Consider the following 15858-nt stretch of genomic DNA (forward strand, 5'->3'; position numbering starts at 1 on the left):
GCACATATCCATCAGAGTGCTTATGTCGTTAGTTGTTCAAGATGATATGGAATTAGAACAGATGGACGTGAAGACAGCTTTTCTTCATGGTGAGCTTGATCAAGATCTTTACATGGAACAACCAGAAGGTTTTGAGGTAAATTCAGAAAAAAATCAAGTTTGCTTATTAAGGAAGTCTCTGTATGGTTTGAAACAGGCTCCTCGACTGTGGAACAAGAGATTTAATGCTTTCATGATGAAACAACAGTTCATCAAGAGTGAGCATGACTCTTGTGTATATGTTAAGGAGGTACATTCTGGTGAATTTGTCTACTTGCTGCTATATGTTGATGATATGTTGATTGCAGCAAAGAGTATGACAGAGATCAAGAAGATTAAGAATGATCTCAGTTCAGAATTTGAGATGAAAGATATGGGTGCAGCTAGCAGGATTTTGGGAATTGATATTATTCGAGACAGAAAGGAGAATACATTGTGGCTGTCTCAGTCAGGTTATGTAGGAAAAGTTTTACAGAGATTCAGAATGGATCAAGCTAAAGATGTGAGTACACCTATTGGTGCGCATTTCAAATTAGCAGCTGTGAAGAATGATGAAGAACTCGTTGATACAGAGTTGGTTCCTTATGCTAGTGCAGTTGGTAGTATAATGTATGCGATGGTTGGTACAAGACCTGATGTTGCTTATGCTATTGGATTGGTAAGTAGGTTCATGGGAAGACCTGGGCACTTTCACTGGGAAGCTGTTAAATGGTTGCTCAGATACCTCAAAGGATCTACAGATTTGAGTTTGGTCTTTACTAAAGGAAAGGATTTCCATATTCATGGATATTGTGACTCAGATCATGCTGCAGACCTGGATAAAAGAAGGTCGATTAGTGGTTATGTTTTCACTGTAGGTGGTAACACTGTCAGTTGGAAATCAACCTTGCAGTCAGTTGTTGCTTTGTCAACAACAGAAGCCGAGTATATTGCTCTTACTGAAGCAGTGAAAGAAGCAATGTGGATTAGAGGCTTATTGGAAGATATGGGTTTGAAACCAGAAGCTGCTTCTGTTTGGTGTGATTCTCAGTCAGCTATATGCTTATCAAAGAATAATGCATTTCATGAGAGGACTAAACATATTGCAGTTAAGTATTACTTCATCAGAGATATTATTGAAGCTGGTGAGATTGAAGTCTTAAAGATTCATACTTCCAGGAATCCAGCGGATATGCTTACAAAAGGCATACCAGTTCACAAGTTTGAAGCAGCCTTGGAGTTTCTGAAGCTGCTCAGGTAAAATTTGGTGAAGCATTACGCCGAAGGTTAGATTCATGCAGTGCAATTCGCTAGAGGATGATGAAGTTTGAATCAAGGTGGAGTGTTGTGAGTTGTTGGTTCTGATTCAAACTTATGGCTGGTTTAGTCATTGGTTAAAAGGGAATTGATTACCGGTTCAATTGGAGTCTCTTAACCGGAATTGAAGAAGCAAAAGGAAGCCGCTTTTCGCGAGAGAGGTTTTGCCGTTATAACAGAGTGTTGATATAAATACTCTAATCTCATCTTCTTCTTCTTTATCGTTTTCATCTTGTAAACAGAGAGAGAGTGAGACGCCATTGTTGAGAGCTTATCTTGTTCTGTATTCTCATCCTTGATATAGTGGATTGCCGAATCGATTCGGCCCCAGACGTAGACTTGATCACATCGATCTTGTCGAACTGGGTAAACAAACTCATCGTGTGCTCCCTTACTCGTTTCTGTTCTTAAATCGTTTTCTTGAGCTGATTCGAGTTCTCTTGAGTTCATCAATCGTGAGTTCTGCAAGTTTATAATCCAATCGAACCGTAGGTTTCTTAGTAACATAAACTACTACCAACACCAACGACCCCTACGAACAAGAGCACAACAACAACCATCCGCTCAAACATCATCTAACACATTACAAAAACAAACGCAAATACGACCCCCTAACATACATTCATGTGCCCTTTTCACTATATATATAGTAAGCTCACCACTAGCACTTGCTATATGCTCTTTAAATACCTAATTAATGCAAAACACTAACATACCTAGACAACGAGAGGTCGATTATATTTAAAAGTTTGGTATCTCATAATCTAACATCGATCAAATTTTCTTCAGGAAACAAAACTTTATCGATTATTCTAATTCAATACTACACCAAGTGGATCATGACGGAACACCTCACCTTACCCACTTTACAAACGTTGGCCCTGGGAGGATCGTATCGTATCAATGTCATAAAACTATCTATCTACAGACGTGTCGACACATGATTCATACAAAGTACAGGTCAAAGTCTAAAAAATACGAAAATTAAGATGGATGTAAGAATCACCGATCACATGCAATGCGCGTGTTTAACACGATAAAATTGTCGGCACCACACACACGTGTAAATTGCTTATCTTATCTTCTTGTCGCGGACTCATATTGGTGCGTGCGAGTTCACGTTCTTATACCGACGCGTGCTGCTGTTGTATTGTATATGAAGATAGCTTACCAGTTACAAGTTCTGGTTTCTACTTTAACGTTGCCTGTAAAGTCGCATGTTCAAGTAAGTAGCCGTTAGGATGTATCACCAGCTTGGCAACTTTCTACTAGTTGCTATAATAAATTCTCATAAAAACTCAATTTAATTTACTTCATGACCAAAAATATTATGTTTGACTTGCTACACAAATTGATAGAAATGTTTTAGCAGCCAATAACATCCCCAATATTAAAATAGTTCATTAATAATAATAAGGAAATATAAAAAGATATTGTGAGTTAAATTACTGACATTATTTTTATAATCGCTAAAACAATAAATTATATCAGAATATTTTGAAATAACAAAAGATACGAGCTTTTTTTATAACACTTTTAATATAATTTTATAATCGTTAAACTATAAGATAACAATTAAAATATATTATTTTCGATGAAAAGAGAGATAGTGGTAAGTACTCCACTTAACATTTTTAAGCACTTTGCATCACCTTATGGTTTTATATTGATGTTTGTTTTCTTAGGATTTCGGTTTGTAAAATTTCATGTTTTTTGTTTGAATGAAAATTTATCTATTAGTTAATTATGTTCCAGATGAGTGATTTACCAATTTTGGATACTCCCAATTTTTTTTAATCTTAAATCAGCTTTTCTTTTTTCAACTTTTTATAAATACCTCATCATTTTTTCCACATTGAGGGCTGCTGAATATAAAACCAAAGAATAGACCACATAAACTGTAGTTTTAGATAGATCTGAATTTATTTCATTAGCTTAAAAAAAGAAGATTAAAATGTATAGATTCTATAAAACCACTTGCTGCAATTAGAAGAATTTTAAATCCACGAAAGAACAAAAAAAAAAAAAGATGTTCCTTTTCAATCATTTTATGTTAATATTATATAGGACGAGTTGTAAAGAAAACTCAATGTCGGTATGTCTCTCAGTGTCAAGATCGATAGATATATATATTTTTTTTTTATAAAAAGAAAGAGACAAAACTTCAATAATTTTAATTTATTATATTCCACTACGAACTGTTATTTTCGTAACTTCTAAAAATCAAAACGGTCCTGAAATAAAAATAAAAACTTTGGATAAACTGACCAAAAAAAATAAAAATCTTCTCGTCTTCTTGTTTTGTTGGTTACAGTTTTTATAAAAAAGGGTCCGACAAAAACTTTAACTAGAGTCTGGGGCAGGTCTTGTGTTACATCTCTATCAATATCCCTTCATCCTTCATAAACACTGACGAATCAGTGAAACCCAGAAACCCAAAACAAATAATTCAAATATTACTATTTTATCATCCATCTTCTATCTTCTCTCTTTGTGTGTTTACGGCGTGAGTGGTTTGCGTGTTACATCATTCATCAGTGCTTTTTTTAACTTCTCCTCTTCTCTCATATGAATCTTGAGGCAACCTTTACACTGCCTTTTCTCACTCCCCATCTTTAGGGTTTTCCTCTTTCTCTCTCTCTTGAGTCTCTGAATTTTATTCTCTGTGTTGAGTACATTCGGGTTAAAGCTTAGATTTTTAATTTGGGTTTCAAGCAAACAATACAAAAAGTAACGATTTTTTTCTTTTTGATTTCTTGTTTTGCGTTTTTACTTGATTTTAGAGCAAAAGGTTGTGTTTTACGCTTGTTAATTCAGATCTCGTGTAAATTTCGATTCTTTCTGTAGTAATTAGAACTGATTTGGAATCCTTTGTCTGGGTTTGTTCTGTCTTTTTACTGTTTTGTATAATTCTTTCAATTTGGGGGTTTTTAATGTTTGATGCAGTCTCTAAAGGTTCAATTTTGATGTGTAACTTCCTTGTTTTTGTAACCAGATTTGAATCTTAAAACTTTGATTTTTATGACTTGATTCTAACAAAGTGTGACTCTTTCAGGTTTTATACTGTGAGAGCAGCAAAAGTAACAAATCATGGCAACACTTGAAGACATTGGCGTATCAGCAGGGATAAACATCCTCACTGCATTCATTTTCTTCATTATCTTTGCCTTTCTAAGGCTTCAGCCATTCAACGACAGAGTTTACTTCTCGAAATGGTACCTCAAGAGGTTACGAAGTAGCCCTGCAAGTGGCGGCGGATTTGCTGGTCGGTTTGTGAATTTGGATGTGAGATCATACCTCAAGTTCTTGCACTGGATGCCTGAAGCTCTCAAGATGCCTGAGCGTGAGCTTATTGATCATGCTGGTTTAGACTCTGTTGTGTATCTCCGGATTTACTGGCTCGGGTATGAAAAGATCTAACAAGGGTCATTATGTTTTTTATGACTAAATTTAGAATCAGGAAGAGGAAATGAAGTTGAATTAAGTCTCATAAAGCTTAACCATTTTTAAAAAAACTAGAGTTGACTCTTGTGGTCAAAATTTGATGAATAGATTATGTCTTTTAGGCTAATTTTGTCATCAGGAAGAGGAAATTAAGTTGACTAAGAAAGCATTTCTTAAGTCTGTGCATAAGTTTTGAATCATAAGGTTTTTTATTTCGCAGGCTTAAGATTTTTGCTCCAATAGCAATACTTGCTTGGGCAGTGCTTGTACCGGTTCATTGGACAAACAACACGTTGGAGTTGGCTAATCACTTAAAGCATGTAACTTCAAGCGATATTGACAAACTGTCAATTTCAAATATTCCACTGTCTTCACCTAGGTTTGTTACAGCAATCTTAAGTGTGTGTGTTCTTTTCATGAGCTTAAATTGTTTGTTTTGAGTATAACCTCAGGTTTCGTTGAGTTTTCCAGGTTTTGGTCACATATTGTAATGGCTTACGCCTTCACAATCTGGACTTGTTACATGCTTATGAAGGAGTATGAGACAGTTGCTAACATGAGGCTTCAGTTTGTTGCCTCAGAATCCCGTCGACCTGACCAGTTCACTGTAAGAGCCGTTTCTTTTCCCTTGGTTCTTTAACTCAGAATAAAGCTAAGTCAATGATTCGTATGTAAAACCGCTGGTATTGATGGTGTATGTCATGACTTTTTGACAGGTTCTTGTTAGGAATGTACCTCCAGACCCAGATGAATCTGTGAGTGAGCTTGTGGAGCATTTTTTCCTAGTCAATCACCCTGATCACTACCTCACACATCAGGTAAAAATTTCTCATAGGATCACTTGACCTTTTCATATGCATTTCTTGGCGGAAATTTTTTTTTTTATTGTTTTTTATATTGTGGAATCAATATATAGGTTGTATGCAATGCAAACAAGCTCGCTGATTTGGTCAGTAAAAAGAAGAAGCTGCAGAATTGGCTTGACTACTATCAGCTTAAATACTCTAGAAACAACTCTCAGATCAGACCTATGACAAAGGTACTTAAAGTGTTAAACTTGATGATGTTTCTTTTCTGCTAGCTCTTATTCTTTTAAGTCACTTCTCTTTAACAAAACCAGCTTGGGTGCCTTGGCTTGTGTGGACAAAAAGTTGACGCAATCGAACATTACATAGCTGAAGTTGATAAAACATCAAAAGAGGTAAATTTTATGGTCTGTCTTACCTGCTTCCATTTTTGTGCCGTCTTATGCCTAATGTTCCGTTTTGGTTCAAAATCTTCATTGTTTGTAGATTGCTGAAGAAAGGGAGAATGTGGTGAATGATAAAAAGTCAATCATGCCAGCATCTTTTGTCTCCTTCAAAACCCGTTGGGCGGCTGCTGTTTGCGCTCAGACCACACAGACCCGAAACCCAACAGAATGGCTAACCGAATGGGCTGCAGAGCCGCGTGATATATATTGGCCAAACCTTGCGATTCCCTATGTCTCTTTGACTGTAAAAAGATTGCTCATGCATGTAGCCTTCTTCTTCCTTACCTTCTTTTTCATCGTCCCTATTGCGTTTGTACAATCTCTTGCTACCGTGGAGGGAATTGAGAAAGTTGCACCGTTCTTGAAAGTCATTATCGAAGAGTGAGTTCTCTTCTTCTCGAGCATTGTTCCATTCTTCCTGACACTGAATGTACTGAATATTTTAACTAACATTGGGCCTGATTGATTGTCTTGTCTTTTATTTTGCAGTAAATTTGTTAAAGCGGTGATACAAGGTTTGCTAGCCGGTATCGCGCTGAAGCTTTTCTTAATCTTTCTGCCATCCATTCTGATGACCATGTCCAAATTTGAAGGCTTTACTTCAATTTCATCCTTAGAAAGGCGATCTGCGTCAAGATATTACATATTTAACTTAGTGAACGTCTTTCTTGCAAATGTTATCGCTGGAGCTGCGTTTGAGCAGCTCGACTCTTTTCTCAATCAATCACCAAATCAGTATGCGACTCCCTCTCCCTCTGTTAATCTTTTTTCCTTTTCTTTGGCGCTATGGGGTTTTCTAAGGACTCTTTGTTTTTCGTTATGAGCAGAATCCCCAAGACAGTTGGCATGGCGATACCGATGAAAGCAACCTTCTTTATCACATATATAATGATTGATGGTTGGGCAGGAGTTGCAGGAGAGATTCTCATGCTTAAACCTCTCATTATATTTCACCTGAAAAACGCATTCTTGGTTAAAACAGAGAAAGACAGAGAGGAAGCAATGGACCCGGGAAGCATCGGTTTCAACACAGGAGAGCCTCAGATACAGCTTTACTTCCTTCTCGGTCTTGTCTACGCTCCTGTGACACCATTGCTTCTTCCTTTTATCTTAGTCTTCTTCGGGCTTGCTTACATCGTGTACCGCCATCAGGTAAATTAGTTTCTTCTTCAGCTGTATTGGATAATTTGAACGAATCTGTAAACATGAACATTTTCTATTATGTTTTCTTTTGCTCAGATCATAAATGTGTATAATCAAGAGTACGAGAGCGCTGCTGCGTTTTGGCCAGATGTTCATGGACGAATTATAACGGCATTGATCATATCTCAGTTGCTTTTGATGGGTTTGTTGGGTACAAAACATGCCGCTTCTGCTGCACCGTTTCTCATCGCTCTTCCCGTGATTACCATCGGTTTCCACCGCTTCTGTAAAGGCCGCTATGAGCCTGCCTTTATCCGTTACCCCTTACAGGTCAGTTTCTTCTACATATCTCTTTAAGAGTCACTACTACTGTACATAGATTTCTATTTTTTCGGTTTAGCTAGATTTTGCCACTGTTTGGATCAGTCCTATCATTATAATCTTTGTAACATATATTGCCATGGATATTTACAGGAAGCAATGATGAAAGATACATTGGAAAGAGCAAGAGAACCAAACCTTAACCTGAAAGGTTACTTGCAAGACGCTTATGTTCATCCGGTTTTCAAAGGCGATGATGATGACGACGACAGCGACATGGTCGGAAAACTGGAGGACGAAGTCATCATAGTGCCAACAAAACGGCAATCACGGAGGAACACTCCAGCGCCAAGCAGAATCAGCGGTGAATCTTCTCCATCTTTGGCCGTTATTAACGGTAAAGAAGTCTAGTTTAACAGGTTTCAGTAAAAAAAAAGCAAATGCATAAGACCAAAGTATGAATATAGTTTTCATGTATGTATGTATGTACTTTTTTATATGTACATAGAGAGAGGTTTGTGTTATTGCTTAGACGCTGTTGATGGGATTTGTATTGTTGAAGTATTGAAGTTTCGGGGTCTATTTAGAATAATATCATTTTTACGGGGATGTATTTCAACAATTCGTCTTCTTGTTTATACAGCAAGATTGTTTTTGAGATGGAATTGGAACATTCTACTTTAGTATCACATTAAAGATTAGAGAGCAAATAAACTGGACCAAAAGGATAGAATCAATAGTAGAACATCAGAAGTTAGTAAAGAAAGGCACATTACAAAACAGAAATAGTTTTTTTTTTCTTGAACAAATTTATAATTGTACATTAAAATGAAGCCTCATACTCTCAATAGAGGAGGAAGTACACCCAAAACAGAAGGGAAATACAAGGTACCAAAGCATTAAAAACTTGAAAGTCCAAATGAAAGCTAAACAAAGAGATTGGAGAATACAACTCAACAAAAGTTGAATCCAATGCAACCCAAAAGGTTACAAACTCTGCGATAAAGACAGAGAACAACATCAACCGGGAGGAAGATCCTTTCAATACCGGAAGAGCTTGATCATCCAAACCACTCCAAACAAGAAGGACTTTTGGGAAGAGAAATTGGCAGCAGAAACCAAAATGAGGAGGCTCAGCTTAAAATAAAGACTGCACGTCCCACGTCACATCTATAAAACCATAGATTACAAGGCTAATAACTGGGATAAAACCCTTAGCAACACAAAATGTTATAACAAATCTAACACAAACCTCAATACAAGGTAAACCCATATTCATAGAAATGAAACATGGTAAGAGCCTGCAATATGCAGTAAAGGCTCGCACAAAACAAGAAATAGTTCTATTTAAAAAATAACGCAATTATGGTTTTCACGATAGTAGCAATCTCAACTCCAAACCGGATGACGTAGATAATTGTTGCCGAAGCCATTTTTGTTGAAACTACGATCAATATATTACAAGAAAGATAGACAGAGAAAAAAATGAGAGACTGATTTGTAGAAGATGAATGGTGTGAGCGTAGCAAATATAAAATGAAGTATATATAATGAGGCTAATTTATAGAGGATGAACCGTGAATAGAGCAATGTGACAGGCTCTGTGAACTCTTCTCGTAAATCTGTAAATTCATTTAAGACAGTGCATGAATATTACTAGTAGATAGAGTTAATGAATCTTTAAATTCGAACATCGTAACTTGTTCAGTTTGGTGGGGAAATGGAACGATATATCTATAATGTAAAGCAAGGTTTAGTTAAAAAAAATCATGCCTCCTTTAATGACACAAAACATACCTTCTTAAAACTGATATTTTCAACAACCCATCCAAAAGTTTGTCAAGGCAAGGCATAATACAAATGCGATATATGTAATATGTTCTTCAAAATGCGATATATATATATATATATGTAATATAGATACATTCACTGGATAAAGGAGGACGTAAAGATGAACATCAAGGGAGAAAAGATCGATCAAGGGACTGATCCACACACATAACATAAGCTAAGATCAATCAGACTACAAGTCTATAACAGATGTTTCTTTCAACTACCCTTATCACAATCTTTGGTTTGGATCCAACCCATCCAACCACACTTGTAACCTCAATTCAAGGAACAACTATAACTCAAAGTTGTAAACCAACCATAATACATTGTAATTCAAACTTTACTTTAAAAAAACTAATTTGACATGTTCGAATAATCTATAAATTATAGACATAATTCAACTTAACTCATTGGTAACTATGCAAACTATATAGGCAACCAGTGAAAAATATTTTTAGCCGTTAGACCAAAACCTATAAAGTGTTATTCTTTTGTTAATAAGAACGACGCCGTATCGTTTCGTTTCGCTAACCTTCACTTTCAACTGATCGGTTCAAAAGAGTACACACTTATCTCAGTTTATCCACTGAAACATTCGTCTCTGGGCAAAAAAAAAAAAAAACCAGAATGAGCTCTCATCAAATCCTCCAATTTCGCTCTGACCCATTTGTGCTGTCACACTGTTGTCGCCACACACGCCTCACCAGCTCTCTCACTCTCCAGTCTCCTCCAAAGCAGTCTTTTCCTGGTCTTCGTTTCCGGTGGCGTCGCTCTAATCACACCAGAGTGAGGAGTTCGGCGACAGAGGCTCAGGGTAACAATGGAAACCGAAAAAAAGAATCTTTGGTGTCAGAAACGGTGAAGACATCTATTGAATTGAAAAGGGTCTATCCATTTCACGAAATTGAGCCTAAGTGGCAACGTTATTGGGAAGATAACAGTACTTTCCGGACACCAGACGATGTCGATACTTCGAAACCTAAGTTCTACGTCCTCGACATGTTTCCATATCCAAGGTCTGTTCTTTTTTTATATACTGATTATGTAGGAAAGTTCACAAATCTATCTAATTGAGAAGCTATTTCAGCTTAAAGTTGTGGGTTTTTCAAAAATTTCCATAAAGTAGCATCCTTTAGATGATAGATTTTGTGGAAAAGATGAATTTTTGCGTGTGTTGTTGTTGTTGTGGTTTGTTCTTCAGTGGAGCAGGATTACATGTGGGGCATCCATTGGGTTATACAGCAACTGATATTCTAGCGAGGCTTAGGCGTATGCAAGGTTACAATGTTTTGCATCCTATGGGATGGGATGCTTTTGGATTGCCTGCAGAGCAATACGCTATTGAGGTTCAGTTTTTTTTTGTTTGTGTATCATATCAGTATGAATGTTTTTGAGTTTTGATGATAAACTGTTAAAGTCTTAATTGGTTTTTGTTATCTGTGTTGTAGACAGGAACTCATCCGAAGGCTACAACGTTGAAGAACATTGACCGCTTCCGTTTGCAGGTGATGTATTTCTTTTATCATTTCCCTGAAAGGAGAAATTTCAAAGTTTTATTATCGGTTGGGTTGTGAGAAATTTATGCTTGTTTCATGGTTTAGGATTACTGATCCTTGAAGATTATTCAAAAGGATCTTTTAATAATGTTTAGATGTAATAAAAGCCATTGCTTTGGACTGTTTTGGTTAGCTCTTACCATGGGAATAAAGATCCGGGGAGCTTAATGAATGTGGTTCTTTTGTTTGTTTGCAGCTCAAATCGCTGGGCTTCTCATACGATTGGGACCGTGAACTTTCTACGACAGAGCCAGACTACTACAAATGGACACAATGGATCTTTCTTCAGCTTTATAAGAGAGGTTTGGCATATCAGGTCAATAAAATCATTGTCTAGTTCACAAGTTAAAACTGTGCATTATTGTATAGAAAAGTTCTTAGAAAGATTGTAAATTCAGGCTGAAGTACCGGTCAATTGGTGCCCGGCTCTTGGTACTGTTTTGGCAAATGAGGAAGTGGTGGATGGTGTAAGTGAGCGTGGTGGTCACCCAGTTATAAGAAAGGTAATATCTTTTACCATCTGGGAATATGTTTTTTCCCCCTTCCGAAATCTGCATTCCTCTGTTTTGAAAGTTCTCATGAATTTTACAGTGACATTGTTTATTACCAAGCAGCCGATGAGGCAATGGATGCTGAAGATTACTGCGTATGCTGATCGTCTTTTAGAAGATTTAGACGAGCTTGAGTGGCCTGAAAGTATAAAGGAAATGCAGAGAAACTGGATTGGAAGATCTGAAGGAGCTGAACTGAATTTTTCGATTCTTGATGGCGAAGGCCGAGAAACTGACAAAGAGATTACAGTTTACACCACAAGACCAGATACCCTTTTTGGAGCAACGTATGCTTAGCGGATTAACTGTAATTATTACTCAAAAACTTAAATTTTTTATTTTGATTGTCTTATATGATCTGTTTTTTACATTTCTAGTTACATGGTTGTGGCACCAGAGCATCAATTACTGTCTTACTTTGTAACTGCAGAACAGAAACAACAAGTAAGTGATTTTTTAATTTCTTTCGGTCATACTATTTGCCTTTCATGATTTCATGAGTCCTCTCTTATGGTTGCAGGTTGAGGAATACAAAGATTTTGCTTCGAGGAAAAGTGATCTTGAAAGAACAGAACTTCAGAAGGAAAAGACAGGCGTATTTACAGGATGTTATGCGAAAAATCCAGCTAATGGGGATGCTATTCCCATATGGGTAGCTGACTATGTTCTAGCAAGGTAAGTTCGGTCTAGTTATCTACATTGCTTTGAGTTGAATTTGTATGAAACAGAGAACTTTCTTATATGTGACAGTTATGGAACCGGAGCAATCATGGCGGTCCCAGCTCATGATACTCGGGATCATGAGTTTGCGTTGAAGTATAACATTCCGATCAAGTGGGTTGTGAAGAATGAGGCAAATTCAAGTGATGATGCCAAGCAAGTTTATCCTGGATTGGGCATAATTGAGAATTCCTCAAGTTTAGAAACAGGACTTGACATAAATCAACTATCTAGCAAAGAAGCTGCTTTAAAAGTTATTGAATGGGCTGACAGTACTGGCAATGGAAAGAAGAAGGTTCATCATCATGTCATTCTCATTTGGATTATGTACATACTTTTCATCTTGTGCCTTACACAAAAGGGTTTTGGCAGGTAAATTACAAGTTGAGAGATTGGCTATTTGCACGGCAGCGTTACTGGGGTGAACCTATACCAATCTTAATTTTGGATGAATCTGGAAAAACCATTGCCGTTTCAGAATCTGAACTGCCCCTCACTTTGCCCGAGTTAAATGATTTTACTCCCACTGGAACAGGGGAACCACCACTGTCAAAAGCAGTTTCATGGGTATGTTTTGCAGTTTATATGATTCGTTTCTCGATATGTAAAATATCACTGTACAGTTTTTGGTTATGATCGATGTCTTTGCAGGTAAACACCTTAGATCCTACAACAGAGAAACCTGCCAAAAGAGAAACAAGCACCATGCCACAATGGGCTGGGTCTTGCTGGTAAATTTTTATTTATAAGCTCTTTACCCTTCTTGATTCTTGTATATAGTTTCCATGTTACAAAAAATGGATCTGCCAGTTGAGAATCCTTGATGCTCTCTACTAGTGATAGTTCTAGGACAGGCTAAGCTGAAATGGTGGATCTATAACCTTGGTGAATAAATTACCCGAAGTGTTGTTGATGGATGTTGAGTTTTATACTGAGAAACCAAACAAAATTACCTGATTTTCCTTTATTGTAAATTCAAAATATTACTTTTGTCTCCAGGTACTATCTGAGATTCATGGACCCAAAAAATCCTGAAGCATTAGTTGACAAGGAAAAAGAAAAGTGAGAGCCTTTTACAGATAGCAATCAATTTACTCTCCATTAAGTAAAAATTAAGTATTTTCCTTGTGGCAGATACTGGAGCCCAGTAGATGTATATGTTGGTGGTGCTGAACATGCTGTTTTACACTTACTATACTCGAGGTTTTGGCATAAGGTGTGTGTCTTTTGAGACCTCTCTTTCTTTTAGCTATTTCGTGATCCAACCGTAAGCTCTGTTGCTGTATAACACAGGTACTATATGACATTGGTGTTGTGTCGACGAAAGAACCCTTCAAGTGTGTCATAAATCAAGGAATCATCCTTGGAGAAGTAAGTTTCTCGCCTTTTCATATTTACAAATTCTGTCGAATCTTTTTTCGTAATATTGTTACAATGCAGGTCCAGTATACTGCTTGGAAAGACCAAGAAGGAAACTATGTATCTGCAGATACCGAAGAACGGTTAAATGAACATCAACAAGTGACAATTCCTGAAGAAAGAGTATGTTCTGAAGGAGGAGCCTAGCTTTCACATTCACTAAAACTAATAAGCTCTTCTCTGTTTTAACCTATGATCTTTAATGGTGTAGGTTATGAAGTCCGGAGATCATTTTGTTCTGAAGGAGGAGCCTAGCATTCGTCTAATTCCACGAGCTTATAAAATGAGCAAAAGTAGAGGAAATGTCGTAAATCCTGATGATGTTGTGTTAGAGTATGGTGCAGATTCTCTACGTTTGTATGAGATGTTCATGGGACCATTTAGGTAAACTTCAATCCCAAAACTTTTTCTTGAGGTTTAACGCTTTCTTAGTGTTTATATATTCCTGCATTTCCTTCTACCAGGGACTCAAAAACTTGGAATACGAGTGGGATTGAAGGTGTGCATCGTTTCTTGGCAAGAACATGGAGACTAGTCATCGGTTTGCCTCAATCCGACGGTTCTTTCAAAGAAGGGACCATAGTGACTGATGATGAACCGACCCTTGAACAACTCCGAACTCTTCATAAATGCATAGCTAAGGTCATCTCATTCCCAAAAACTATCCCTTTGCAATTTGAATACATCTTACTAATAATCGGTATGTAAAATTGCAGGTAACAGAGGAAATTGAGAGTACACGTTTCAACACGGGAATTTCAGGAATGATGGAGTTTGTTAATGCCGCATATAAGGTTAATCTTAGACTCTTATATCAGTCAGCTTTGTCTCTGCCTCAAAAGTACTGATCTTTTTTCTGGTTTCTCCTTATTTTGACAGTGGAATAGTCAACCTAGACGAATCATTGAGCCTTTCGTTCTTTTGCTCTCACCTTATGCGCCTCACATGGCTGAAGAGCTTTGGTCACGGTTAGGCCATCCGAATTCTCTGGCCTATGAAAGCTTCCCTAAGGTAGAGATAGTAATCTAAACATATAAACACAACAGAGGAAGTGTTTTTGCGGTACTGACTTTGGTTCTTGATGCAGGCAAACCCGGATTACCTAAAGAACACAACTATTGTTCTTCCAGTTCAAATAAACGGCAAGACGAGAGGCACTATAGAAGTTGAAGAAGGATGTTCTGAAGATAATGCTTTTGATCTAGCTTCACAGGACGAGAAACTCAGAAAGTATCTAGACGGACAATCAATCAAGAAGCGAATCTACGTGCCTGGGAAGATCCTCAACGTTATCCTAGACCGGACTAATGTCAAGGTCACTAAAAAGTAGGATTTTAGAAAGAAAGAAACAGTTACAGAACCTGTCAAATGAACAGATTTTTTATATTGGGTTAACTCAAAATTTGTATTGAAGAGTCTCCATTATATAGAAAAAGATTTCTTCAGAAGCAAAAAAATCTGTTCTTAGAGAACATCAGAAGTAACAATTCCTTCTTTCCATCCTCTTTGCCGAGCTCGAAGCTCCCACATGTAAGATACTCTTCTCTGTTCATCTAGAGTTGCCTCTGCTTTCTCTCTTGCTAGCTCACATGTTTCCATCCCCATACTGCATTTATCAGCCTCTTTTTGATACTGAGACGCTGCTTTCTTAGCATCTAGCAGCAACCTATCTGCCCGCCATTCGTCTTCTTGAGCTTGTGCCTCTCTTAGCTTCAGCTCTTCAGCTACCATTTCAGTGAAACTACTCTCGTTCTCTTCACTTCCTTCCTCACGCCTCATGCAATCTTGGCAATGAAACAAGAACCAACAAAAGCGTGCATAAAATCTGTGAATGCTTATTTTAGCATGTTTACCAAACGTATAAAAAAGTTATTGGCAGAAAAATACTCACCCAAGAAACTGTGATTGCTCAATCCTGCAGAAGAACATTGAACCATACACATCAAAAGTTGGGTTTTGTGACCAGGGAAAGAATAAAGGAAGGACAGCAATAATGATGATATTACCGTCGGGGATGGAGAGGAGAGGCTGAGAAGAACAGTCACAGACACAAGGAGGGCAAGAATGGAGAGAATCTGCAATGGTCTCGTTTAGATGCCAATACAGAGACGGTCCTGCAATGTAGGTGACAATACACAGTCCCATTACCACTGTTACCACCTTTGCGGTCTTCTTTTGTTTTCTGGTCATCTCTCTGTTTCCTTTTCTCTGCAAATTAATGGTGTCTTCCCTTTTGTTTGAATCTTAGAAGATTATCTGTAACTGATCTCCTGAAATCTCCCCC

General features: G+C 37.4%; 3 protein-coding genes across 5 annotated transcripts; 2 read left to right on the top strand and 1 right to left on the bottom strand.

Moving 5' to 3' along the window:
- The first annotated feature begins 3684 nt into the window (after positions 1 to 3684).
- LOC17884660 (protein OSCA1) lies at positions 3685 to 8098 on the top strand. 3 transcript variants are annotated; one of them, XM_006287055.2, is made up of 12 exons: positions 3685 to 3955; positions 4391 to 4739; positions 5000 to 5158; positions 5251 to 5386; positions 5496 to 5597; positions 5696 to 5818; positions 5900 to 5980; positions 6072 to 6412; positions 6521 to 6766; positions 6859 to 7183; positions 7271 to 7504; positions 7649 to 8098. In XM_006287055.2, exons 2-12 carry the CDS (start codon positions 4426 to 4428, stop codon positions 7904 to 7906), a joined length of 2319 nt encoding a protein of 772 aa, XP_006287117.1. In that variant the 5' UTR covers positions 3685 to 3955; positions 4391 to 4425; the 3' UTR covers positions 7907 to 8098. The 3 variants fall into 3 exon arrangements, with proteins under 3 accessions (XP_006287117.1, XP_023635929.1, XP_023635930.1); XM_023780161.1 differs by lacking the exon at positions 3685 to 3955 and adding an exon at positions 3962 to 4065; XM_023780162.1 differs by lacking the exon at positions 3685 to 3955 and adding an exon at positions 4146 to 4290.
- A 1843-nt stretch (positions 8099 to 9941) lies between these two features.
- On the top strand, positions 9942 to 14989 carry LOC17881579 (leucine--tRNA ligase, chloroplastic/mitochondrial). Its single transcript, XM_006286940.2, has 20 exons — positions 9942 to 10344; positions 10530 to 10674; positions 10777 to 10833; positions 11081 to 11200; positions 11283 to 11387; positions 11499 to 11722; positions 11813 to 11879; positions 11956 to 12110; positions 12186 to 12450; positions 12528 to 12722; positions 12807 to 12886; positions 13155 to 13217; positions 13290 to 13371; positions 13449 to 13526; positions 13596 to 13697; positions 13786 to 13958; positions 14039 to 14216; positions 14291 to 14368; positions 14454 to 14585; positions 14662 to 14989. The coding sequence occupies exons 1-20, from the start codon at positions 9956 to 9958 to the stop codon at positions 14902 to 14904; spliced, it is 2931 nt and encodes a 976-aa protein (XP_006287002.1). The 5' UTR covers positions 9942 to 9955; the 3' UTR covers positions 14905 to 14989.
- LOC17881151 lies at positions 14939 to 15782 on the bottom strand. Its single transcript, XM_006286679.2, has 3 exons — positions 15581 to 15782; positions 15466 to 15489; positions 14939 to 15358 (listed from the first exon to the last, which is right to left on the bottom strand). Exons 1-3 carry the CDS (start codon positions 15762 to 15764, stop codon positions 15039 to 15041), a joined length of 528 nt encoding a protein of 175 aa, XP_006286741.1. The 5' UTR covers positions 15765 to 15782; the 3' UTR covers positions 14939 to 15038.
- Between the last annotated feature and the right edge of the window lie 76 nt (positions 15783 to 15858).

Source organism: Capsella rubella, unplaced genomic scaffold (assembly GCF_000375325.1).
Source record: "Capsella rubella cultivar Monte Gargano unplaced genomic scaffold, Caprub1_0 scaffold_6, whole genome shotgun sequence".
Lineage (NCBI taxonomy): Eukaryota > Viridiplantae > Streptophyta > Magnoliopsida > Brassicales > Brassicaceae > Capsella > Capsella rubella.